General features: G+C 43.0%; 1 protein-coding gene and 1 long non-coding RNA gene across 3 annotated transcripts in view; one reads left to right on the forward strand and one right to left on the reverse strand.

The window, feature by feature from the left end:
* Positions 1-14,168, forward strand: part of NR5A2 (nuclear receptor subfamily 5 group A member 2) — a 163,078-nt gene extending 148,910 nt beyond the window's left edge. For both annotated transcript variants that reach the window (XM_007663920.4, XM_029063619.1), the window contains exon 8: positions 10,895-14,168. In XM_007663920.4, coding sequence (XP_007662110.2) covers positions 10,895-11,142 — 248 coding nt within the window. In that variant the 3' untranslated portion in view covers positions 11,143-14,168. The remainder of the gene's footprint in view (positions 1-10,894) is intronic.
* LOC120638344 lies at positions 10,017-27,486 on the reverse strand. The gene is made up of 4 exons (XR_005659958.1): positions 27,380-27,486; positions 23,209-23,325; positions 13,233-13,302; positions 10,017-12,019 (listed from the first exon to the last, which is right to left on the reverse strand). It is a non-coding gene; the product is annotated as an uncharacterized LOC120638344 (long non-coding RNA).
* Positions 27,487-27,829: the final 343 nt, after the last annotated feature.

Genomic DNA, 27,829 nt, shown 5'->3' on the forward strand with positions numbered 1-27,829 from the left:
CTGCACAGTGGAGACAAGATATGTGCTCCCCACATGTCTAAGATTGTGAGGCCGATGTGGAACAGGGAGTGTCTGGTCTGAAAATCCTGCATCTACCCCAGAACTTAGCATCTAATAAAAGCTAAATAAATATTACCTTTAATATTATCCTGCTCTGAAAATGCATCATCCATATAGACCACATTTTTTTTTCCTGCTTTCAGGTAATTAGATCCAGTTTTTCTGTTTGGGAAATTTGCAAGGAAATTATTCTCCCCGGCTGAAATTGTGTGTAGTATTTTAGGCTACAGATCAGTTTCCCAGCTGCCATCCAATCTCCTGAAAAAGGGAGTTTATAGAAAGGCTATTTCAATATGAGGAGGGTAGCAACCAGGACCACTGTAGCAAAAAAGAAGTATCTTCATTTTTACAGAAACATAAATTCTGTTTATGAGAGAAAGGCTAGTGCAATGTCTTGTAAAATGCATAATATATTCAAGAAGACCTAAGGGTTTACTCTCCAATGGGATGGAAAAATGTGTGTGCCCCACTGTGAGCTAACAGTAAGGCTGTTTCATGTAAAAAGTTGGTAATTAGTCCCTGAGTGAATAAAGTAGAATAGATGATAAGAGATTGATACTTCATGAGCAACACCAAATGCTTTTTCCAGTCATCAGAAATTAAACCATGTGGGGCAGGAGGCCTACTGCTATTTGCAGTGTCTGGTCCTTAACTTCAGAATCTGCAATTTTGACATGCAGCGATTTGGGCCAAGCAGGCAGAAACCATGAGATGCAGGGTCTCTAAGCTTTTACAAAACTACTCAACACAGCCTTGCTAGACTCTCAGTCTACATAAATCATAATGGTTTATCTCTCCCCTGAAATCAGGTGGAGTGCTGAGCCAGATGGGTATCAAAACATTGCCCTCTCTCTTTTACATCGTGACTTTTGTTGCTGAGAAATCCAGCACCATTCAGTAATCTCTCCAGATTTTCTGCATTTGTTCACTGACCCATTTGAGGCTTTCTGGGGCTGTGGGGAAGTTCTCTAGGTTGCTCATGGCTTCCAAATACTTCAACCTCTCTTATGGGGTTACATTAGGAATGAGGATGGGAGGGAATGAGGAATGATGCGAGACTGCAGGGAGCAAGGAGAGAGACACAGAGAGAGCAGAAAATCTTATTTTCTTGGAATCCCTCTTGCAGTCAAGAAGTTAGAGGGAAGACTGAGAGGACTGGGCTGGAATCCCTGTTGGGAAGGGCAGGTGAGGAGAAGGAAGAGCAAGCAGGGGGATCCCCAAAAGAGTTCCTGAAAGCTGAACTAGAAGGGGATCCATACAGACAGAGCAGGCAAAGCAAGCATGGCCCGGAGAGTGGTCTAGTAGATAGAGCACTGGCCTGGGAGTCAGAAGGATCTAGGTTCTAATCCCGGCTCTGGCACTGGTCTGCTCTGTGACCTTGGGCAAGACCCCTCACTTCTCTTTGCCTCAGCTACCTCATCTGTAAAACAGGGATTAAGACCATGAGGCCCATGTGGGATAGGGACTGTGTCCAACATGATTAGCTTGTACCTCCCCCAGTGCTTAGGACAGTGCTTGACAAATACTAAGTGCTTAACAAACACCAACATTATTATTATTATTATTATTATTATTAGTGAAGCAGAGTGATCCACAACAGAGCAGACTGGGGTCTCGGAAGCACTATTTTGGAGGGCCTGAGGAAGGCAAGTTGGCTGCACAGGCTGTCCATCCCGCTGAGGGATGAGGATGGCCCAATGTCCAGAACCTCAGTGGTTCTGCTCTAGAAGCTAGACCACAAACTCCTCTCAGGTCAGGGTGTTCTCTCACTCAATCAGAGAGACTATGAGACCCTAATCAATCAATCAGTCCATCAGTGGTATTTATAGAGCACTTACTTTGTGCCGAGCACTGTACTAAGTGCATACTGCTGGCTTAGCAGTGCCAGGGTGGCCAGAGCCATTGAAGCAGATGTGGACCAGAGGGAAGGACAGGACCGGTCCCCTGAAGGATCACCTTTGCCACCGGGGGAAAGTCAGGACACAGAGGTCAAAGGTAAGGCCCGGGCACCCACTTGGCCTGGGACAGTTGTGTTGGGGGGGACAAGTTCAATGAGAGCATCCTAAGGACACTCTCGTTAGGAGACCCCATGTCCTAGAACCACTGGGCCCCAATGAAGAGGCCTGGATGGAGTGTGATGGCCTGCTTGGCCCACACTGCACCTGTAGAAAAGAGCCTAACCTTGCTACATCCAGAGATCCCAAAGGCTCCCAGACTCTTTTTGCACCATTAAGAGCTGTCTCACTCTCCCAAGTGCTTAGTACAGTGCTCTGCACAAAGTAAGTGCTCAATAAATATGATTGAATCAATCACTGCTGTCTCCTCCCTGCTGGGTCCTGACTGAAAACTCCTGAGTCACTAGGCCACTTAGTTCTGAGTAGCCAACCACCATTCCCCTCCACTTCCAAATCACCACCACTCAGGGAAATAGCTTCATCTACTACTGTCCTTGTTACTGTATCAAGCTCATTAAAATGGACCTCTGTACCTCAGAAAATGAGGTCAGGGATCCCTGTGGGTCACCAGCCTATCAACGCCTTCCAGAACCAGCTGCTCATATTGCTGGAGACTGAGTGACCAGTAACTTGGACAAGAAAAGTAACTGTGATAAGTAATGTGAAAGCACTTTGGAAAATGAAAGTACTACCCAAATTCAAAGCATTACTATTACATAATTTAACACATACAGTTTAATTTTTACATTGGCCTGAGCAGAGTAATGATTCCTCTTATATTAAACATAGCAACAGGCTCTCCTGGACATTAAATGTGATACACCTTCATTGACATGCATCATGACACCGACATGTATAGAGATACCTGCTCCACACATACAGAGGTATGCACTTAAATCAATCAATCAATCAATCAATTATATTTATTGAGCACTTACTGTGTGGAGAGCACTGAACTAAATGGTTGGGAGAATACACTGTAATAGACTTGGCAGAAATGTTGGCTGCCCACATTGAGCTTACAGTCTAGAGGGGGAGACAGACATTAATATAAATAAATTAATAATAATGTTGGTATTTGTTAAGCACTTACTATGTGCAGAGCACTGTTCTAAGCGCTGGGGTAGGCACAGGGGAATCAGGTTGTCCCACTCGGGGCTCACAGTCTTAATCCCCATTTTACAGATAACTGAGGCACAGAGAAGTTAAGTGACTTGCCCACAGTCACACAGCTGACAAGTGGCAGAGCCGGGATTCGAACCCATGACCTCTGACTCCAAAGCCCGTGCTCTTTCCACTTAGCCACGCTGCTTCTCCTACAAGTGTTGTAGGGCTGAGGGAAGAGTGAATAAAGGGTGCAAATGGAAGTGCTAGGACAATGCAAAAGGGAGTGGGAGAAGAGGAAATGAGGGCTTAGTCAGGGAAGGCCTCTTGGAGGCCTTCCTTAAGACTTTGAAAGGGGAGAACGTGATCGTCTGTTGAATATGAAGAGAGAAGGCATTCCATCCAGAAACAGGACATGGTCAAGTAGACGGCAGTAAGAGATATGAAATCAAGTTTTCAACGAGCTGGTTGGCATTAGAGGAGTGAAATATGTGGGCTAAGTTGTAATAGGAAAGCAGCAACGTAAGATAGTTAGGGGAAACATGATTGAACGCTTTAAAGCCGATGACAATGAGTTTCTGTTTGATGCAGAAGCGATTGGGCAACCACTAAAGATTTTGGTGGAGCGGGGAAACATGGACTGAATGTTTTTGTAGAAAAATGACCCAGGAAGCAGAATGAAGTATGGACTTTTTGTAGAAAAATGACCCAGGAAGCAGAATGAAGTATGGACTGAAGTAGGGAGAGACAAGAGGCAGGTAGGTCAGCAAGGAGGCTGATACAGTAATCAAGGCAGGATAGAATAATAATAATAAATAATAATAATGTTAGTATTTGTTAAGAGCTTACTATGTGCAGAGCACTGTTCTAAGTGCTGGGGGAGATACAGGGTAATCAGATTGTCCCACGTGAGACTCACAGTCTTCATCCCCGTTTTACAGATGCGGTCAATGAGGCCCAGAGAAGTGAAGTGACTTGCCCACAGTCACACAGCTGACAAGTGGTGGAGCCAGGATTCGAACCCATGACCTCTGACTCCCAAGCCCAGGCTCTTTCCACTGAGCCACGCTGCTTCTCCTGTCCAAACCCTGTTCTCCCCGTGACTTTCCCATCACACTTGATAGCACCACCATCCTTCCTATCTCACAGGCCCATAACCTTGGCATCCTTGACTCATTCCTCTCATTCAACCCACATATTCAATCTGTCATTAAATCCCATCAGTTCAACCTTCAGAATGTCGCTAAAAGTTGCCCTTTCCTCTCCATTGAAACTTCTACCACTTATTCTGCTTATTGGGAAGCAGCGTGGCTCAGTGGAAAGAGCCCGGGCACGGGAGTCAGAGGTCATGGGTTCGAATCTCAGCTCCACTACTTGTCAGCTGTGTGACTGTGGGCAAGTCACTTAACTTCTCTGGGCCTCAGTTACCTCATCTGTAAAACGGGAATGAAGACAGTGAGTCTCACGTGGGACAACCTGATTACCCTGTAAATCTAACCCAGCACTTAGAACAATGCTCTGCACATAGTAAGCGCTTAACAAATACCAACATTATAATTATTATGAAAAGATAAAGAGTTCTGTTTCAGACATGTTAAGTTTGCAGTGTCAGTGGGACATCCAAGGAGAGATGCTGTGAAGGCAGAGGGAAATGTGAGACTGCAGAGAAGGAAAGATATCAGGCCCAGAGATGTAGATTTGGGGATCATCTGCATAGCGATGCTAGTTGAAGCCATGGGAGTGACCTTCCAGACTTCAGAAATTGGTGAATGCTACAATTCCATCCCCGGTTTTGACGGACCTCTGCCAAATGACAGACTGAGAAAAGTGATGGTGAAACTCCCTGTGTGAACAACTCCAGTCAAAAAGCCCTTCCTCATCCTTGGTGAACTGAAAGATCTGAGAAGCAGCCTAGCCTAGCGGAAAGGGCAGGGGCCTAGGAGTCAGAGGACTTGGGTTCTAATCCCAAATCCACCACTTGTGTGCTGTGTGACCTTGGGCAAGTCATGACTTCTCAGTACCTCAGTTACCTCATCTTTAAAATGGGAATTACGATTGTGATCTCCATGTGGAACTGTGTGTAACCTAATTATCTTCTATCTACTTCAGTGCTTAGTACAGTGCTTGGCACACAGTAAGTGCTTAACAAATGCCACTTTAAAAAATCTAAATAACTCCCCCTAACTCTCCAGTTCTCTTTATCTTGTTTATCTAAGAGCCCTGGGTTCCCAGTGGTCATGGCTGTGTAGGCCATTTACCCATGCAACAATCATCACTGGCAATGGGCCAACCACAGCTGCAACCTAAGCACTAAATCGAGTTGAAAAATGCATTAGGCAAACATCATTGGCAGACTGTGAGAATTCAGCTCCTGACGACTGTGGTGGAAATTGCCAGATATCTTAGGCTCTACGGAATCTGTGTTTTTAAATAAAAACCAAAAATGAGATCAGGTGTGTGTAATCAAATGCCAGAAAGTACATTCGCTGGCATTTTGAAGGGAGTGTTCATGCAGAGAACCCCAGTCTGAGGTGAAAAGTAAACATTTGCCTAATGGCATTAGGAAAATCGAAAGCCGGATTTAAGATGTGTGTGTTTTTTGGTTCAAGATTAGCATAATTAAGTCCCAAATGCAAAGCAGGTTCTTTCGAGTATGTTTATCAGACAGAGCCTGTTTCAAATGCTACGTCAAAAAAAGCGACTGATCATTCACCCTGTGTTTTCTCCTGGGGAAATCTCATCATCCTTCCTTAGAATCGCCTCAGCCGCCATTAGTTTTTGTCTTTCTTGTGGGAACGTCTTTCATTGGAACAGAAACACAGGGTAACATTTTCCTATTTTAAAGTACCTTTTATTGGACTGTAGGGCTACCTGACACAGACTGTGTCATCTGACAAATTCCCACAGACATTCCAAGGCAGCTGCCCATTCCTGAGGTTAGGAAGACAGGTGAGAGAGTGAAGGGGAGGGGCCAGAGAAAGAAGGGCAAGGGCCAGAGGATGGTTGCAGAAACTATGCCAGATTTTTAAAACCTCTTTTCTGCACTCAGCAACCTGCCCTCGAAATACCCCCTGTCTGGGCAGGAACAGGAGAGCAGGAGAGCTAAACATAAGAGAACTTGGCTTTGGCATCCTCTGGTAGACAAACCCTGGAAAAAGTGCACTCACAATCCCTTTCTTACCCAGAAAAACTAAATGCAGTGTGATTCATTCTCAAATACAAAGGCTTTCATCAGCCCCAAACAACAAAATCTGTCCTGGAAAAATGCACTATTGGATAATGACAGGATGAAAATGTATTTGATGCTTTGCCATAAAATAAGTTAAAAGAATTTTCACTATCAAGAAAGGAACATTTACTTGGAACAAAAGCCGATTATACTGCATGGTAATGAGGCTAATTGAGGAGTAATGTTTAACGCCTGTTGCAACATTTTGATTTTACGTTTTCATTAGCAACTCCCACCTTTCTCAAGGTGCATTTTGGACTGAAAGTAAGTCCCTACAAATTCACCCTGTATGTCTGGTCATAAGAATGGTAAAGGATTGGCATGTGTTTGGAAAAAGTGAGAAGGTGTGCAGTCTTCAGACTGGCATATGATTGCGACTTCAGGGTCTAAGAGAATCCAACAATCAGTAGCATTTATTGACGCTTACTATGTGCAGAGCACTGTACCAAGGAGTTGGGAGAGTACAATGTAACAGATTTGGTAGATACGTTCCCTGCCCACAAGAAGCTTACAATGTCTAGAGGGAGAGACAGACGTTGATATAAATAAATTACTGTGATGTACATATGTGTCATTTGGCTGAGGAATGGATGAATGTAAGGTGCAAATCCAAGTACAAGGGGGATGCAGAAGGGAGTGGGAGAAGTGGAAATGAGGGCTTAGTTGGAGAAGCCTTCTTGGGAGAAATGTGCCTTCAATAAGGCTTTGAATATGGACAGAGTGATAGTCTATGGGTGAGAGGTTGGAAGCATAATAGATGATATCGAGGTGTAATAGGTTGGCATTAAAGGATTGAAGTGTGCAGGTTGGGTTGTAGAAGGAAAGCATTGAGGTTAGGCAGGGAAGGGCAAGGGGATGGAGTGCTTCAAAGCCAATGATAACGAGTTTCAGTTTGATGTGGTGGTGGATGGGCAACCACCACAAGTTCTTGAGGAGTGGGGAAACATGGACTGAATGTTTTTGTAGAAACATAAGCCTAGCAGCGGAGTGAAGCATGGACTGTAATGGGGAAAGACATGAGGCAGGGAGGTCAGCAAGGAGGCTGATGTAGTAATAATAATAATAATGTTGGTATTTGTTAAGCACTTATTATGTGCAGAGCACTGTTCTAAGTGCTGGGGTAGATACAGGGTAATCAGGTTGTCCCACGTGAGGCTCACAGTTAATCCCCATTTTACAGATGAGGTAACTGAGGCACGGAGAAGTTAAGAGACTTGCACAAGGTCACACAGCTGACAAGTGCATAAGCCTAGCAGCGGAGTGAAGCATGGACTGTAATGGGGAAAGACATGAGGCAGGGAGGTCAGCAAGGAGGCTGATGTAGTAATAATAATAATAATGTTGGTATTTGTTAAGCACTTATTATGTGCAGAGCACTGTTCTAAGTGCTGGGGTAGATACAGGGTAATCAGGTTGTCCCACGTGAGGCTCACAGTTAATCCCCATTTTACAGATGAGGTAACTGAGGCACGGAGAAGTTAAGAGACTTGCACAAGGTCACACAGCTGACAAGTGGCAGAGCCGGGATTCAAACCCATGACCTCTGACTCCTAAGCCCAGGCTCTTTCCACTGAGCCACGCTGCATCTAGTAATAAAGGCAGGATAGGAAAAGTGCTTGTATTAATGTGGTAGCAGTTAAGATGGAGAGAAAAAGGTGGAATTTAGCAATGTTGTGAAGGTTGAATCAACAAGATCTGGGTTGAATAATGGGTTGAAAGAGAGAGATGAATTGAGGATAACACCAAGATTATGGATGTGTAAGACAGGGAGGGTGGTGGTGCTGTCTATGGTGACAGGAAAGTCATGGGGAGGGCAAGATTTGGGTTGGTGATGAGGAGTTCTGTTTTGGACATGTTACGTTTGAGGTGTCGGCGGGATGTCCAAGTAGAGATGTCTTGAAAGCAGGAGGAAAAACGAGAGACAGCAGAATAAGAGAGATATCAGGATTGGAGATATAGATACATTCATTCACTCAGCCATATTTATTGAGCGCTTACTGTGAGTAGAGCACTGTACTAAGTGCTTGGAAAGTGCAATTCAGCAATACAGAGAGACAATCCCTGCCCATAACAAGCTAACAATCTAGAAGAGGGTAGGCAGACATCAAAACAGCTAAACAGGCATCAGTAGCATCAATATAAATAAATAGAATTATAGACATATACACATCAAAACAAGTAAACTGGTATTAATGTAAATAAATAGAATTATAGATATGTACATATATAGATATGTACAAGTGCTGTGGGGCAGGGACGGGGGATAGAGCAAAGGAAGTGAGTCGGGACGATAGGAATTTGGGAAGCATCCACATAGAGATGGTAATTGAAAGCCATGAGAGTGAATGAGTTTTCCAAAGGAGTGGGTGTAGATGAAGAAGAGAAGGGGGCCAAGAAGCAAACCTTGAGGGGGTAGGAGGTAGAAGAGGAGCCCTCAAAAGAGGCTGTGAATGAGCAGCCAGAGAGATAGGAGGAGAACCAGGAAAGGACAGTGTCAGTGAAGCCAAGGTTGGATAATGTTTCCAGGAGAGGGGCTGGTTCATGATGTGGAAAGCAGCTGAGAAGTCTAGAAGGATTAGAATGGAGCAGAGAATGTTGTTTTGGCAAGAGGAGATCATTGGTGACCTTTAGGGGCTCATCTAGGGTATGAACCCAGGACCTCTAGTAGAGAAAGGAAATGCTCTTCACCCACTTGCCAAGAAATAATCCAAGGTCTAGGCCTTTTCATGAAATGAAGGACTTGACCACATATTTTTAAGATCTCCAGATGAGGAGTCCAGTACTGAATGGGGCGCATAATGTGGTTGCTGGAATGCCATTAATGCACTTGGGAAAACATATTTGATTTTCTTACACCCTTCTAAATAAATGTGGAATCTGAGTCTCACATTTATTGCCATTGTTCTCGTCTGTCCGTCTCCCCTGATTAGACTGTAAGCCCGTCAAACGGCAGGGACTGTCTATCTGTTGCCGACTTGTTCATTCCAAGCGCTTAGTACAGTGCTGTGCACATAGTAAGCGCTCAGTAAATACTATTGAACATTTCACGTGTTTGTTTCTTTCGATACTCAGTTCCTCACCATTTTTTAATTTGGTGTTGAGGGAAGTGGGAGGGGAGGGAGGAAGAGGACTTGTTAATATAAGGTTATGAACCAAAATGTAAACACGCCAATCATTCAGGACTGACTACCGCAACTGTTTTTCAACCACGTAATGGATGCTATGGATGAACAAACTTAAAAATATAAAGGCATATAGTTAATGATGCCCTCTAGATTGTGAGCTCGTTGTGGGCAGGGAATGTGCCTGATGTTATATTTTACTCTCCCAAGTGCTTAGTACGGTGCTTTGCTTGCAGAAAGCACTCAATAAATATGATTATTAATAATAATAATAATAATTCCAAAAACTGTATGAGGTCAATTCTTCAGGGTCCATTAACTGAGTTTCTAGACTTTAGTTAGACTTTCAACTACAACATCACATTAGTGGCTTTCCTCAGGTCACCTATAGCCTTTCTCTTTCACATTTGTTTTGTGCGGTTGAAACAAAAGAAAACCTGCATTTCTTTTTCTAATACAAATGACTGTGCTGCTCAGGCTTAGCCTCCAATGAACTATACTCATACAAAAGCAAGTATTGCAATTTTTATGAACCACAGAAGCAACTTTTCATGGGAGAGATGGGTTGTGTTCTTATCCCTTTTATTTTGATGCTAAAGAAATCGCAGAAATATCGACTGTCACCAGTTGTAGCCTAGTGAACCACCCAGAACCACCATTCAAATATGACAGAGTTGAACCCAAGGAACAAGAAATCAAAGTGTCAGAATTCAGATCTACAGTCAGGTTAAAGGGCAGTACGCTGTCTTGTATTTTTGCCTAACGGACAAGGCTTTCATTTTCTAAAGATCATTAGTCACTGAGATATATATTTTAGAGAGTTGCTAGTAGCAAAGATTATTTTGGCAGCCACTGGAGTGTACCAGATGGTTCATTAGCATAGGCCAGACAAGTCAAAGGCTTTCAGAATCATTTAGAAAATGTCAAACAGAAACAAGAACCCTGTCACTTTTTATTAGAATTAACTACATCATACCCTGGACACAGATTTCACCTTGGGTCAGAAAAATTAATACAGAATTATATGAATTGTGTAATATACTGGGTTAAGATATGTCTTTCTCTGGGGACTCATTTGCTGGCAATATATTATGGTCTTCTACTTTCAGAATCCTCAACCTTTCCTTCGGTACGATACAAAAAGAGTTGACCTTGGTCAAAATCCATCGGCGTCTAATTGATTTGAAGTGTATGCAAAATTTCAACCAGACGCTCAGCTAAGAGCTCTTTTGTGATCATTTTCCCAGGAAACTTGATGAGGGGGGTTCCTGAATGTTCAGCAACCTGCCAAGGGTGCTTCCGGTGGGAGGGAAAACTCAGCCATTAAGCGAGCATGCCGTGGTTGTAAACAGGATTTAAAATGCCACTGAAATGTTGGGTTTTTTTCATTCTCTTTGTTGTTGTTTTTGTTGTTTTACATCCAGATGTCAAAAACCTTGAGAACTTCCAGCTGGTGGAAGGGGTGCAGGAGCAAGTGAATGCTGCTTTGCTGGATTACATAATGTGCAACTACCCCCAGCAGACAGACAAGTTTGGGCAGTTGCTCCTTCGGCTCCCAGAGATCCGGGCCATCAGCATGCAGGCCGAAGAATACCTCTACTACAAACACCTGAACGGGGATGTGCCCTGTAATAATCTGCTCATCGAAATGCTGCACGCCAAGAGGGCATAAAATCCTGCGTCCTCTCAGCGCTTCTGCTTTCAAAAGAGAAAGAAAGACGGGGAGAGAGGAAGGGAGGGAGGAAGAAGGAAAGTCATACTCTGATTGCTCCAAGCAACGCGGATGAAAAACTTGGTTTTAAGACATTGAAAAGTGGTAGAATAATCCAATACTTAATAGTCAGTAAGTGATGTATCAGGGTATTTGTATTGCAAACTGTGAATCAATCCCCAATGAATCCACATGGGACCTTGCGATGGGATGGAATGTGCTCGTTGCGGGGGGGGAGGGGGGAGGGGCATACCATCGCTGGGGCAGCAAGGAAGGACCGAACAATTCTTGTATATTTAAACTGATCTCCACGATGAAGAAACTTAGGAACAAACTGGTCTGTGATATTAAGCTGGCAGAGAAGGAAATCTGCACGCGCTAGATTCCTTCATTGCTAGAGGGAGTGAAGACAAATTGCAAGGATGCAAGCCACTCCTACGATAGAGTCGGAACTCTCCTTCCAAGAAGCCAACACCTACTCTCCTATGATCACGGCTGGGGTCTCTATGCAGGAATCGGAAAGGAAGACCCAGGTTGGGCCACCTTCTCGAGGTCTGGGTCCGAAGCCTGCCAATTGGTGAAAAGAACAGTCCGTCCTTAAGTTAGTTCGCCATTCTTAATGTGGTCTAGAGTTTGCTTTGTCACATGTTCACATTGTTGAAACCGGGCAGTATCCCCCTTCTGGTCTCCGGGAGCATCATTAAGGGGTGAGGCCTCAAACATCTGGGGCAGCTGCTCCAACGCTTCACCCCAATTTGATCTGATTTCTTGTCCGATGTCTTAGGTACAGCCGTAAGCTGCCATTATTTCGATCGTTCTCTTATTCTTGCTGAAAGGCCTGTGAGGGCAGCAGAAAATTGGTCGTCTAACATCGTGTCTGTGGTACAGTTGAAAATAAAGTTTTTCTGTAAATTCAGATCATCTCATTTCTAAATCCTTCCAGTCAACATTACAGCATGTGAAAGCAGGCAAAGCTGACTGATATCAAAGAGCTTTGTGGCTTCAGTCATCACACATGGTAAAAACCCATGGCAAAGAAGGGGCACTTACCATTTGTCCAGGAAAAGAAAAATAAAGTTCAGTAACTAAAGTCTTTGCAAAGGAAAAAGAAGAGGGATACTGCCACTTCTAAGTAGACCAAAGTCTGCTGCAGAACAAATACTGGAGAACAAACAATTCCAAAAATCCCTTTCCAAACGAAGATATCAGTATTATTATTAACATTATAATGCACAGTTATGAAAGTCTTGCCTTATTTCACTTTCCTAAAAGGTAACTGTGCAGGTGTGGAACAACATCCATTTAGAATAAAGTATTGATGCTTTAAATTCAATTAAAACCTAGTGTTTACATTCTTTAGGTCCTGTGGGGAAAGACTGTGATACGACAAATTGCAAAGCAGTGATTTCCTTAATGTTGCTTTCTGATTGGTAATTATTTTACCAGTACTTAATTACTGTATGTCGTGAGACACTAAAATCAAAAAGGGAATCTCATTTAGACTTTAATTTTTTTTGAGATTATTGGCTGCACAATCACTTGTAGAAACTGTAAAAACTCCTAGTCCCTTAATTTTTTTTTCATAAAGAATGCTGGCTTTTGAATAGTTTATTTATATTGTATATCATAGTTTCAACTGTAGACAATTATGATGCTAATTTATTGTTCCTTGGTTTCACCTTTGTATAAGATATAGCCAGAATGAAGAAGCCAAATATATGTGTTTACTGTAGCATGTTTTCAAGTTAGTGGAACATAGTTCAGGGACATACAAGGGTCTTTATGAATTCAAATCATTCACTTGATTAAATGTCTGTAAATCCTTGATCCTTAATGTAGTTTATTTAAAATCTATTGTAAATGATGTGACTTGTAGCTTCCTCTGTTTCAAGTGAACTTAACAAGGGGCACTCATATCTTAAATTCTTTTCCAAGCATTGTACATTGTATACCAAAGACATCAATTAGTACTTCTGTAGTAGTACAAAAGAGATTATTTTATCGCCTGTATTAACCAGCTCTAATACGCTGTCCGAGTGTAGGGTACAAACCTAGCTAAGCTTAGCTCCTGCCGCTCTTTGTCGTGTGTCCCCAGTGTCACACCAAGCCGCTAGCATTTTCCTGTTCAAAAGAAAGAAAGAAAAAAAAAAGGATTCCATCAGATTGTCCAAACTAGTAGATCAGTAATGGGTGAATATGTCACCTGCTTTGCAGCCCAGCTCCGTGTCTTCTGGGTGGCCCAGGGGAGCAGAGGTGTTACCAAAAGGCAGGAAAGTGGTCAGAAGATGACTGCACGATATGGGTAGAGAAGTCTTTTCTTTTTTGACATTTCAAGCAAACACATTACATTCTGTAAGTTCTGAATATTTTTTAATGGAAAAAAAAATCCAGTGAGCCTCACTGAATATCACAGCTTAAAAAAAAAAATCAAATAGTCATGTCTTGTTAACTCTACATGGAGAGCCATGATCTCAGTAAAGAGGAAATGAGGAAAGAGGGTCTGAAAGACAAACCCTAGTGAACATCTGCATCCACAACGATGTTCTTGCAGGTTCAGAACCAGGATGGAAATTATCTAGTATCTGCGGTTCCAAGAACCCCTCTGGCTTGCCCCAGGTTTGCAAACTCAATTTCTCTAATGTTAATTGTTAACCACTTTGTAACTGGACATTTACTTATTATTGCCTTATCGATTACAGGATGTGTTAGTAAAAGAGTAAAATACAAAGGTTTTGGCTTTGGCTGGTTTATTATAGTTGTTCCATGTTTGTAAACAGACAATCTGTAATGTCTGAATATTTGTATTACAGATGTTCTGCAGCTGCCTTGGATTTGAATCCATGCAACGTTAGAGTGTGCAGTTAGTTACTTGTTGAAGTTCTCTTACTGTATCAGTGAAATACATATTGTCATGTCACTTCTTGCCAGGAGTTTCTCAACACCGATGGATTTTTTTTTCAGTATTTCAATAAATATTGATATCCCCAGTCTGGTTATTTTATGCCGTCCTCATTGTATTGGATTCCACAAGCAAATCGTCAAGTTCCCCAAGCAAAATCAGGGGTGAGGACCTCCCACCCAAGAAGAGACATTTCACCTTCCCCAACATGGTCTTTTGGTTCGGATACCTGGGGATCAACTTGGTTGTCAGAACCGTATCGGGACACCGTATTCACTTATGACTAACCCGGGGTCTGTAGGGTCCTGCTGAAACCCAGGATTGGAATGATGTCAAAGGGTGGGAGTAAATGGGGTTTGAGAAAGCAGTCCGAAGGGAACTTCTCACAGAACCTCACCTTTGGTCCAAAGGATGGAAAGCCCTCCCTCCAAGAATGTGCTCCTTTAGACCACAAAGCAACACAGGGAGATAATAACTCCATATTTTTTAATCAGTGAAAATGAATTTTCATCATTTTCATCATGATTATACTTAATAATACTAGTAATCATATAATAATTAGTATTATTACAGTACTTGTTAAGCACTTACTAAGAGCCAAACACTGTTCTAAGTACTGGAGTAGAAACAAATTGATCAGTTTTTGACACAGTTCTTGTCCCACATAGGGCCCACACTCTTAATCCCATTTACAGATGAGGTAACTGAGGCACAAAGAAGTTAAGTGACTCATTTAAGGTCACCCAACAGAAATGTGGCGGAGCTGGGATTAGAATCCAGGTCCTTCTGACTTCCAGGCCCGTGCTCTATCCACTAAACCACAATACCTGGGTAGTGATCTTCAAAGAAGAGCCATAGAGAGCTTTAATACAATAGAACAGCATATCAACTTTTGTCCCTCCCTCAAGAAGTTGTGCCCTTTGGAGATAGTACAGTGAGGCCCAGAGCAGTGACTTGACCAAGAGCCTTGGAAAAGGCAATAGTAGCATAGGAACTAAAGTATAAACCCAGCTCTGCTGAATTGCTCCACTCCCAAATCTCAGTGGTTAATAGCACAACTTGACTGCATTTACCCACCTTTGTTCTTTTTCTCCCTTACAAAATCAAACACTATTCTTGGTAATGAGAATAAAACTATTTTGAAACAATATGAGAAAATGAATGGTACTACTTCTGTCCAGGCCATCTGAAACAGACAAATGGAAGATGTTGCCTACCTTCATGACATCACTAAAATCTGCCCTTTCCTCTCCATCCAAACTATTTTGTTGATCCAACCACTTATGTCCCACCCTGACTACTGCATCAAGATTCCTTTGTTGACTTCCCGGCTACCTATCTCTGTCCCCGCCAGTCCATACTTCACTCTGCTGCATTCTACAAAAATGCACAGTCCAGTCTCCCTACTACTCATGAACCTCCAGTGGTTGCCTAGCCACCTCTGCATTGAACAGAAAGTTCTTACCATTAACTTTAAAGTAGTCAATCACCTTGCCCCCTCCTATCTTACCTTGATAATTTCCTACTACGATGCAGGCAGCTCACTTCACTCCTCTAACACCAACCTACTCACCATACTTTGATCTTGCCTATCTTGCCGTCCTTACCCACATCCTACCTCTGGCCCGGAAAACTCCCTCCTCCATCTCCCAAAGGCCAGTTTCCCCACCTTCAAAGTCTTATTAAAATCACATCTCCTCCAAGAGGCCTTCCCTGACTAAGCCTTCATTTCCCCTACTCTCTCTCCCTTCTGTGTCACACTCCATTTGGATTTGTACCTTTCAAGCATATACTATTCACTGCACCCTCAGCCCCACAGCATTTATGAATATATCTGTAATTTATTTTAATGTCTCTCTCTCTCCCTCCAGACTGTAAACCCCTGGTGGGTAGGAAACATGTCTACCTACTCTGTTGCATTATAGTCTCCCAAGCACTCAGTACAGTGCTCTGCAAACACCAAGTACTGAGTAAATACCATTGATTAATCAATTGCTTGCCAGAGGCCAGGAGAAGGGAAGAAAAAGCACATATTACATCACTTTAAATAACCCCCCTAGAGATATTAAGTCCAGAGGCAAAATGGCCCAAGATAAACTCCCACACTGACATATATTTTATTGTTCCATTTAGCATCCACAGGATCTCTGAAAAGGTCTGTGTCCTTAACTATGTTTGACAATGGGTTTGAAGCAACCTGTGATGTATATTTTTATTAGAAACATACAGTGAGCTCGTTCAAAGTAACACAGGTTCACATGCTGTAATTCCGAGTGTTTCTGACATTTTCCTGGCAGACTGGAGTCCAATTTTCTTTAACTCTAAACAGGAAACATGTAGTTCTGTCACTCAGTGTAAATGTTCCAGCCAATATTTTACACCCACTCCTTTGGAGAACTCACTCTCTCCCATGGTTTTAACTGCCATCTTCACACAGATGAAGTCTTTCATTTCCTCCTGCCTTCAGGATTTCTCTACCCACTGACAACTCAAAGTCAACATGTCTAAAACAGAGCTCTTCATCAATCTATCAATAAATGGTATTTATTCATGCATTCATTCATTTAATAGTACTTATTGAGCACTTACTATGTGCAGAGCACTGTCCTAAGTGCTTGGAATGTACAAATCTGCAACAGATAGACACAGTCCCTGCCCATTGATGGGCTTACAGTTTATTGAGCACTTACTGTGGCAGAGCACTCTACCAAGAACTTGGGAGAATATAATATAAAAAAGTTGGTTAGACACGTTCCCAGCCCTCAACAAGCTTGTGCAAACCCTGTACTCCCCATGTCTTTCCCATCACTGTAGACAATACCACTATCCTCCCTGTCTCACTGTAACCTTGGCATTAGCCTTGACTCATCTCGCTAATTCTTTTTATTTATAATAATGCTACTGATGCCTGCTTACTTGTTTTGATGTCTGCCTCCTCCCTCCTAAACTGTGAGACCGTTGTGGGTAGGGATTGTCTGTGTTGCTGAATTATACTTCCCAAGAGCTTAGTACAGTGCTCTGCACATGGTAAGCACTCAACAAATACAATTCAATGAATGAATGAACTCACATATTCAATCTGTCACCAAATCCTGTCAGTTCTATCTTCAAAATGTTCTAAATAATTGTGGTTAATAACAATTGTGGTTTTTGTTAAGCACTTACTATCTGTCAAACATTGTACTAAGCACTGGGGTACATACAGGATCATCAGGTCCCATATGGGGCTCACAGTCTAAGTAGGAGGGATCACAGGTATTGAATCCCCATTTTGCAGATGAGGGAGCTGAGGCACAGAAAGGTTAAGCGGCTTGCCCAAGGTCGCTCACCAGGTAAATGGCAAAGCCGGTAACAGAACTCTGGTCCTCTGATTCCCAGACCCATGCTCTTTCCTCTAGGCCATGCTGCTTCTCTAAAATCCACCCTTTCCTCTCCATCCAAACTGCTCCTGCCCTGATCCAAGTACTTATCCTACCCCTTCTCGATTACTGCATCAGACTCCTCGCTGACCTCCCTGCTTCCGACCTCTGTCCACTCCAGTCCATAATTCACTCTGCTGCTCAGACCATTTTTCTAAAATAATGTTCAGTCCGCATTTCCACACCCTTCAAGAACTCAAGAACCTCCAGTGGTTGCCCCTCCACCTCGGTGTCAAAAAAGAACTCCTTATCATTGCTTTTAAACCACTCAATCAGCTCACCCCATCTTACTTCAGTGATTTCTTTCTACAACCCAGCCCACATATCTCACTCCTCTAATGTTAGCTTGCTCACCGTATTTTGATATCTATCTTGTCACCAACTCCTTCCCCACATCCTCTCTCTGGCCTAAAACTCCCCTCCCTACCTATATACACCAGACTTCCACTCTCCCCACCTTCAAAGCAATATTAAAATCACACCTCCTCCAAAGAGGCCTTCTCCTATTTATCCCTCGTTTCCCCAACTCCCTCTCCATTCTGTTTCACCTACACACTTAGATCTGAACCTTTTACACACTTGATATTCACCCCACCCTCAGCCTCATAGAACATATGTACATATCCATAATACATTTGTTTATATTAGTGTCTGTCTTCACCTCTAGACTGTAAGCTCCCTGTGGGCATGGAACGTGTCTGCTGGCTCTGTTGTATAGTACTCTCCTAATCACTAAGTACAGTGCTCTACTCAAAGAAGCCATTTTCTGAGCTGTAGAATTCATCAAGAGAAACTGAGGCAGAGAAAGTCTAGGCAATTAAAATGAAAATACCAGGCAAAGAAGCAACAGGTGTTACTTTTTATACCCAAGGGAAGGACCAGATGAAAACCAGATTCTCCAGTATAAAACAAGACAAATGACAACCAGAGTCACATATGAGCACCCAGTGACAGCATGGCAACATCCATACACAATTCCCTGATCCAGTATCAGGGTGGGAGGTGGAAAGGTATCAGAGTCAAGGGTATTTATCCTTGTTCAAGCATGTGATCCAGGGAGTCGACAGCTTCTGGGGAGGAGATTTTAGAGTGTCGACTCTTTCTGGCAGCCTAGTGGCCTAGCGGAACTCCTTGAGAAGCAGTGTTGCCTAATGAAAAGAGCACAGGCATGAGAGTCAAGAGGCCCTGGATCCTGATCCTAGTGTACCACTTCTCTGCTGTGTGACCTTGGGCAAGTCTCTTAACTTTTCTGTATCTTAGTTCCCTTGCCTGCATAATGGGGATTCAATATCCCCTACTTAGACTGTGAGCCCCAGGTGGGACTTGATTACCTTGTATCCAGCACTTAGTATAGTGCTTGACAGATAGTAAGTGCTTAATGAATACAACAGTTATTATTATTGGCAAAGGAGAAGCGCTTAATAAATACCACTTATAATTAGCATAATGCTAGTGTAGTTACAGGAGCTCAATAAACATGATTATTCCAACGATTCTTAATCTTCACTCCTAAATCCTCTCTTCCATCTAACTTTCTCATCACAGCGGACACCACCGCCATCTTTCCCATCTCTGAAATCCACAGTCTCAGCACTTCCTTGGCTCTTCTCTCTTAGGGACCTGATATTCAGTTTGTAATCCAATTCTGTGGTATTTTTTTCCCCAAGATTTCCAGGATCCACACTTTCCTCTCCATCCAAACCACCACCACCACATTAATCCAGGCCCTTGTCCTATTCCTTCTTTAGCCTCCAGACTTTCCTCCATCTAGGCCATACTTCACTCTGCTGTCCAGATCAATCGTCATTCTGCATATGTCTTCCTGCTTCTCAAATACCACAGATAGTACGGCGTTCCTCTCCGCATCAAGCAGAGAATCCTGACCAGTGGCTGTAAGGCACTCAATCAGCTCTCTCTCCACAACTGCCCCTCAACTGCCACTTTGAATTCCTCTCAAAATAATCTACTCACTGTGTCTTATTTTCATCTCTCCTACTGCTAACCTCTTGCTCACTCTCTTCCCCTGCCTGGAACTTCTTCTTCTTCTTCATAACCTGCAGCTCTCTCCCATCTTCAAACCTATTTCTGAAATCATATGTCCTCCAGGCCTTTGCCAATTAATTGTTAATCATCCCAGTTTATATCTCTCCAAATGCCACTTCAACATTTTTGCATCTCCTAAGCACTGAAATACTCTAACCCTCCTTTCCCATGGCACTTGCAGATAGCACTTCGTGCCATGGGGAAACAGCATGACCTAGAGGAAAAAGCAAGGGTCTGGGACTCAGAGGGCCTGGGTTCTTATCTAGCTCCCCATTTTGCCTGTTGTGTAACCTTACGTAAGTCATTTCACTTTTCTGGGCCTCAGTTTCCTCATCTGCAGAATGGGGATTCAGTATCTGTTCACACCATTTGACTGGGAGCTCCAAATCGTACAGGGATTGTGTCCAGTCTGATTAACTTGTGTCTACACAAATGCTTAGAGCAGTATTTGACATATAATAAGCACTTAAAATATAATAAAAACAGTGCTTTTGTTAATGTTGGTATTTGTTAAGCGCTTACTATGTGCAGAGCACTGTTCTAAGCGCTGGGGTAAACACAGGGGAATCAGGTTGTCCCACGTGGGGCTCACAGTCTTAATCCCCATTTTACAGATGAGGGAACTGAGGCACAGAGAAGTTAAGTGACTTGCCCACAGTCACACAGCTGACAAGTGGCAGAGCTGGGATTCGAACTCATGAGCCCTGACTCCAAAGCCCGTGCTCTTTCCACTGCGCCACGCTGCTTTTGTACATATCTTACATACAACATTACTTAAGCACCAACTCATATACATTTTCCCCTTTTCTAACTTCTTCCTATAAATAGATTCTAGGGTTTCTCTCCCCAACTTAATTATAAACTCCTGGACAGTATCGATTGTGTTTACTAGTTTTATTGAGCTTTCCCACATGCTTAGAACAGTGCTCTGCATCAGTCATCATCATCAGTGGTATCTGTTGAGGGCATATTCTGTGCAGAACACTGTACTGAACCTGAAGAGAGTACAGTGTAACAGAGTTGGTATTGATTGATCGATACAACTATCTGACAGTGCTCTGCACATAGTAAATGCTTTATAAATACCTTTGATTGCTTGATTGGTTGACTGATGAGTGAGGCTTGCCTTGGGCCATACTTACTCAAGTCCAGTTGGCCCCAAGCCAATCCAGGCCAGGCTGAGCATCCTGCTCCTGCCACTGCCCAAGATAAAGACGCAATAAATGATGATGATAATGTCATTATTCCTTCAAGTATTTAGGGTGATTAATTCCCAACTTGGGCTTGTATCATTCACATCTTCTCTCCCACTCTTTTACCTAATGTATGACCATTTAGGTCCACTTGCCTCTTTCATTCAGTGGTATTTATTGAGTACCTACTGTGTGCAGAGCACTGTATTACATGTTTGGGAGAGCACAATAAACAGGCACAATACCAGCCCGCAACATCTGTGTGCCATCTCTATTGCCTAGATCCATTCTTTTCTTGGGTTTAAAATGAAACAAATAACTGGTGATCAGGCAACCCCCTTAAGTTCATATCTCTTTCTTTTGTATTTGTTAAGCACTTACTACACGTCAAATACCATTCTAAGTGCTGGGTAAGATACAAGTTTATCAGGTTGGACAAAGTCTCTGTCCCACATGAAGTTCACAGTCTAAGTACCAGTATTGAAGCCCCATTTTACAGTTGAGGAAACTGAGATAGCGAGAAGTGAAGGGACTTATCAAAGTCATCCAGAAAGCAATTGACAAAGCCAGCATTCTCAGGCTTGTGCTCTTTTCACAAGGCCACACTGCCTTTCATATCAGTCAGAGGTCTTCAAAGCAACGGGAAGTACTTAATTATGTATTACACATTGGGAAATGGTGGGCTTGGCCCATACCAAAACACTGAAAAGAATCTCCTCAGGCTAGAGGATTTTCCTTCTAGAACCAGAACACTGGCAAGAAGGGAGATCCACTAAGACCTAAGTCTGGTGATTTTCATAACTAACTCTGAATGGCACCAAATAATGATAAAAATAACAATTATAATAATATTAGTTGTGGCATTTCTTAATGCTTAGCGCCAAGGGCTGTATCAAGTCCTAGAAAAGATGCAATGTAGCAGATCGCACACTGTTTTTGTCCCACATGAAGCATACAGTCTAATGGGGGAGGGATTAAGAGATGTTTCATTCTCATTTTTAATGGTATTTCTTAAGTATTTACTCTGTGTCAAACACTGTGGTGGATTCAAGTTAAGTTGGACACAGTCCCTGTCCCACATGGGGCTCACAGTGTAAGTAAGAGGGGAATAGGAGAACTGAGCCACAGACAGGTTAAGTGACTTGCCCAAGATCATATAGCAGACAGGTGACAGATCTGGGGTTAGAACCCAGAGCCCCTGAATCTTTTCTGGTGACTTTTCCACTAGGCCATGCTGCTTCCCTTCCTGGCCCAGATATCTGTAAGTGGTTGAAAACAGAATCAGCAAGTTGGGACTTTAAAGCAAACACAGCAGTCTTGGTAGAGGAGCATTGCTGTGGGAATAGGGAGCTGACAAGCAGGAAAAAAAGAATACACAGGACGAGACAGACCAAAGCTACACCTGCAGTTAGGGCAATGTGGGAGAAGTGATGCAAGCAGAGACAGAAGAAAGATGGCACTTGTTTAGTGCTTACTATGTGCAAAGCACTGAACTAAGCACTGGAGTATTTAAGTACTTATTAAGTGCTTGAGAAGCAGCATGGCATAGTGGATACAGCACGGGTCTGGGAGTCGGAAGGTCATGGGTTCTAATCCCTGCTCCACCACTTGTCTGCTGTGTAAGCTTAGGCAAGTCACTTCACTTCTCTGGGCCTCAGTTACCTCATCTGAAAAATGGGGATTGAGATTGTGAACCCCACTTAGGACAAGGACTGAGTCCAACCTGATTTGCTTGTATTCACCCCAACAGTAAGTACAGTGCCTGGCACAAAATAAGCACTTAAATACCATTATTATTATTACTATTATTATTATATGTCAAACACTGTTTTAAGTGCTGGAGTAGATACAAGGTAATCAATTCCTACATGGGTCTCAAAGTATGAGGGAAGACAGGTATTGAATCCCCATTTTGCAGATGAGGGAAGAGGCTCAGAGAAGTTGTGACTTATCCAAGGTCACAAAGCAGACAAGTGGTGGAGCCAGAATTAGAACGCAGGTCCTCTGACTTCCAGGCCCATGCTCTATTCACTAGGCCGTGCTGCTTCCTGAGAGTAACCAGGATGGACACAGTCCCTCTCCCACAAGAGGCTCAGAGTCTGAGTAATGGAAGTGTAGCAAAGAGCAAGGATAATGTTTCCTGCGAAAAGCATTTTGTATTGATCTGGGTGAAAGGAGTTAGAGAGGAATTATGATTCTCATGGAAAGTTAACTTTTCAATGTATTGTCCCATGAATAGGACCTCAGATTCCAAGTCATCTTCAAAAATGAAGGTCAACTAGATAAATGTCCCCTAGGTAGACGAGGGATCAAGCCTGTCATATCCCCGTGGTCATTCTGAACTGCTGTCCTACATTCTCCATTTCCTTCTCTGATTGAGACTTCCCCAGAGATCTTTGGGATTCCTTTCCTTTCTAGGGGCTGTTGGCGCTGAGCCTCAAGAACGAAGAGTTAATTTTAATAAATTTCCTACCTTTTCTGCATTGTGAGGCCAAAGAGGAGGGATTTTCCACGCTCACTTTGATTTTTGCTGTGTCTCGATGCCAATTTCCTGTTTTTCAAGTACTGCGGAAAACCTTCCCAAATAGATCTGAAATGGGACAAAGCTTAGTAACACAGGCAAAGACTTGTGAGAGTATCTAGAACAATGTCCATTGAACTCTGATCTCCCATAAATGGGGGTGCTCTGGGAATTCAGGGGTGCTAAGTGTTCTTTTGCACTCTGAACCCAGATTAACCCAAATAGGAAATGGGCCCAATTTGGAAATATGCAGCACCAGTTTCAAAGTGCATCAATTCTATCTTCCAAGGCCACAATGAAGGCACATCTCCTCCAAGAGGCCTTCCTTGTGAATGAGCCCTCATTTCCTCTTCTCCTACTCCCTTCTGCCTTACCATGGCACTTGCATTTGTTCCCTTTATTCACCCCTCTCTCAGCACCACCACACTTTAAGTACATATCCATAATTTCTTTTATTTATATTAATGACTGTTTCCCCCATATCCTGATTAATAATAATAATAATAATAATGTTGGTATTTGTTAAGCACTTACTATGTGTAGAGCACTGTTCTAAGCGCTGGGGGAGATACAGGGGAATCAGGTTGTCCCATGTGGGGCTCACAGTCTTAATCCCCATTTTACAGATGAGGTAACTGAGGCCCAGAGAAGTGAAGTGACTTGCCCACAGTCACACAGCTGACAAGTGGCAGAGCCGGGATTCGAATCCATGACCTCTGACTCCAAAGCCTGGGCTCTTTCCACTGAGCCACCCCCCTTTCCTCTTCTCCCACTCCCTTTTGCATCACCCTGACTTGCACCCTTTGATCTTCCCCCTTCCCAGTCCCAGAGCACTTATGTATATATCTCTCATTTATTTATATTAATGTCTGTCTCCTCGCTCTAGCCTGTAAGCTCACTGTGGGCAGGGAATGTATCTGTTCATTGTTGTATCGTACTCTCCCAAGTGCTTAGTACAGTGCTCTGGAAACAGTAAATGCTCAATAAATATGATTGAGTGAATATATGAATATTTTAAGAGCTTACCATGTGCCAAGCACTGCGCTAAGTACTGGGGTAAATACAGAAAAATCAGGTTGGATACAATTCCTGACACACATGGGACTCACAATATAAGTGGGAGAGAGAACAGGTGTCAAATACCCAATTTCATAGGTGAGGAAACCAAGACACAGAGAAGAGAACTGAAGTGAAGCCCCAGGTCACACAACAGGCAAGTGGTAAAGCTGGTATTACTGATTCCAACCTGATTAACTTGTTTCTAACTCAGTACTTAGAAGAGTGTTTGGTACATAGTATGCACTTAATAATAATAATTGAGGTACTTATTAGAACCAGGTCTTATGATGCCCAGGATCTTCCCACTAGGGAACACTGCTTTCTTTTTAGGGACTAGGTGGACAAGACCAAAGGAGGACAAGTTGAGAATTGGGTCAAATTATGTTGGTAGCCCAAAGGAGCTCTGGTCCCTAAATGGATGGGTTTATGTGCCAAATCATAGCAACATTCCACCTGTTTTCCCTCCCTCACTCCCAACCCCATCAGGGAAAGTAGAGAGCCACAGGGGCAACCTAGATACCTTATGATTCAGCAGAAGCTACTAGGACCCTAATAAAGATAGGAAGGTCAAGATTTCAGCTTGCAAACCAAATGAAGAACCTAGTCCATTTGGCTCATTTACAACATTTGGTGGATGATTTCCTGGTCTTCAGGATCCATTAATCAACTAATCAGTTGTATTTATTGAGCACTTTGTGTGCAGAGCACTTTAGCAAGTGCTTGAGAGAGTACAATACAACAGAGTTAGGAATCGATCCATTAATCAATCAGTTGTATTTATTGTGTGCTCCCTGTGTGCAAAGTGCTTGGGATAGTACAATATAAGAGAGTTGGTGGACAATTTCTCTACCCTCAAGCAGACTGCAGTTTAGAGGAGGATGCTTTATAACAGAGGAACATAAGATAAAATGATGCAGACTTGGTGTATATTATATTCATCATCGACATGAATATAATATAGAGAAGCAGCATGACATAATGGAAAGAGACTGGGCCTGGGAGTCAGAGGACCTGGGGTCTAAAACTGGCTCCACTACTTGTCTGCTGTGTTAAACAAGTCATTTAACTTCTCTGGGCCTCAGTCACCTCATCTGCAAAATGAGGACTCAGAGAAGCAGCATGGCTTAGTGGAAAGATCACGGGCTTGGGAGTCAGTGGCCATGGATTCTAATCCTGGTCCCACCACTCATCAGCTATATGACTTTGGGCAAGTTATTTAACTTCTCCATGCCTCAGTTACCTCAGCTGTTAAATGGGGACTGAGACTGTGAGCCCCATGTGGGACAACTTGATGACCTTGTATCTACCCTAGCCCTTAGAACAGTGTTTGGCATATACTAAGCACTTAAATGCCATCATCATCGACAGCTCTGTTCCCTTCTACTTGGACTGTGAGCCCCATGTGAGATCTGATTACCTCTCTCTCCCACCACATAGTATATTGTTTAGTGTGTACCAGGTTGTTTAGCATGTAGCAGGCACTTAAAAATATCACTTATTATTTTAATGACATTTGTTAAATGCTTACTGTGTGTCAGGAACTATAATAAGCACTGGGGTAGATACAAGCTAATCAGGTTGGACACAGTTCATGTCCCACATGATGCTCATAATCTTAATCTCCATTTTGCAGATGAGGTCACTAAGGCACAGAGAAGTTAAGTGTCTTACCCAAGGTCCTACAGCAAACAAGTGGTGGAGCCGGGAGTAGAAAGCAAGTCCTTCTGACTTAGCCTCCAAAAGCTTCCAGCTGCCTCTAGGGTCCCATACTGGAAAGAGAGACACCTGGCCCATAATATTCAAGGATTATTGTAACATTTGCTAAATGCTTACTACTTGCCTAGGACTGTACTAAACATTGGCATATATACTAACAATCAACTTTAACAGTTCCTGACCCACATGGGGCTCACAGTCTAGAGATGGAGGAAGAACAAGTATTGAATGTCCATTTTACAGATAAGGAAATAGATACAAAGTTTTCGACTCCCAGCCCCGTACTGTCCACTACGCCATGCTGTTCCTCAAGAAAAAGCTAAGAGTCCCTGCCCTCAAAGAGCTTAATGAGAGAGATAGACAGACACAAATTGCAAAACATTAAAATAGGTATAAGAATAAGGGCACAGATTCAAAAAGCACATCAACGTAATAGTGTATTTTATTAAAGTGGGCATTCAATAAATGCTTCTACTACAGATGATAAAAAGGGAGATATTTAATAAAGGATAAACAAATTAACGGCTATGCACATGATTGCTAAGGTAGCAGATGAGATGACATGGAGAGAGAAAAATAAAAGGGAAGAGGCAGAGAAGGGGAATGAGAGAGAAAGGGATAAAGGTACATATTCTCCTACTGTGTGGGATCTGCCATCTTCGACCACAGTCATCTTAACAGCAGAGTGTACAGTGTACCGAAAGGAATCATGACATAGTGGATAAAGCATAGGCCTAGGATCCAGAAAGACCTGGGTTCTAATCCTAGCTCTGCCTCGTGTCTACTGTGTGACCTTGTACAAGTCACTTTACTCCTCTGTGCCTCAATTACTTCATCTGGAAAATAGGGATTAAGAGTGGGAGCCCCATGTGGGAAAGGGACTGTGACCAAACCAATCTGTTCATCTTCACCATAGCACTTAGAACAGTGCCTGCTGCATAGTAAGTGCTTAACAAATACCACAATTATTGTTTTTATTGCTATTAGCAATAGTAATAGTATTACCCAGTGAACACTTAGACTGTGAATCCCATGTGGGACAGGAACTGTGGCCATTCTGATTGATGTCCATCTGCCTCAGCACTTAAAACAATATTCGATATATAGTAAGTCCTTAACAAATACAATAATAATTGTCACAAGCCCCCTCGGCTTGTTAACCAAGACTTTCCTGGATCGGGGAAATCTCAGTGACACATAGCCAAACCACATCACCAACCACCAATGTTACTGTGAAAGTTTTTACTTAGCTTTTCTGACACACAAGAGAGTGACACATGCACACTCTCACTCATTCCACTCTACCGAGGGTCCAACACCAGTCTACTGGTCAAAAGAGCCTGTTCACCGATGCTTCTTCTCTGCTTCCAAGTGCTGCTCCCTTCAGTGTTTGCTCTCTGCATGCTTCTTTCCTGAATGCTTGCTTCTCCCCTACATGCCTCTGCACCAGGTTCTTCCTCACACTTCAAAATGAGCGCCTTTTATCTGCCTTAGGCATCGCAGCTGTGGCTCTACACGGCAGTCATTGATGGGTCCAGGCCCGTTACTGGGTAGAGGAGGTAGAGAAGACCATGCCTCCCTCCATGCTCCGCCCCCACAGACCAGCAATCACCTCTCTCAGCCCATCAGTGTCTTCACGAGCTTCTTCCTTGTTGTTGTTCATGGGATCACAAACATTCACTAATAAGGCACCTTATCTTGGACCTTTGGAAACCAAAGAAGGGTGGTGAAGTTGGATGGTTCAGTGGTAAACATGGGAAGGGTGAGGGTGTTGTTAGGCAGGAAGGGTCATTGAGAT

This window comes from Ornithorhynchus anatinus, chromosome 4 (genome assembly GCF_004115215.2).
Source record: "Ornithorhynchus anatinus isolate Pmale09 chromosome 4, mOrnAna1.pri.v4, whole genome shotgun sequence".
NCBI classification, from domain to species: Eukaryota; Metazoa; Chordata; class Mammalia; order Monotremata; family Ornithorhynchidae; genus Ornithorhynchus; species Ornithorhynchus anatinus.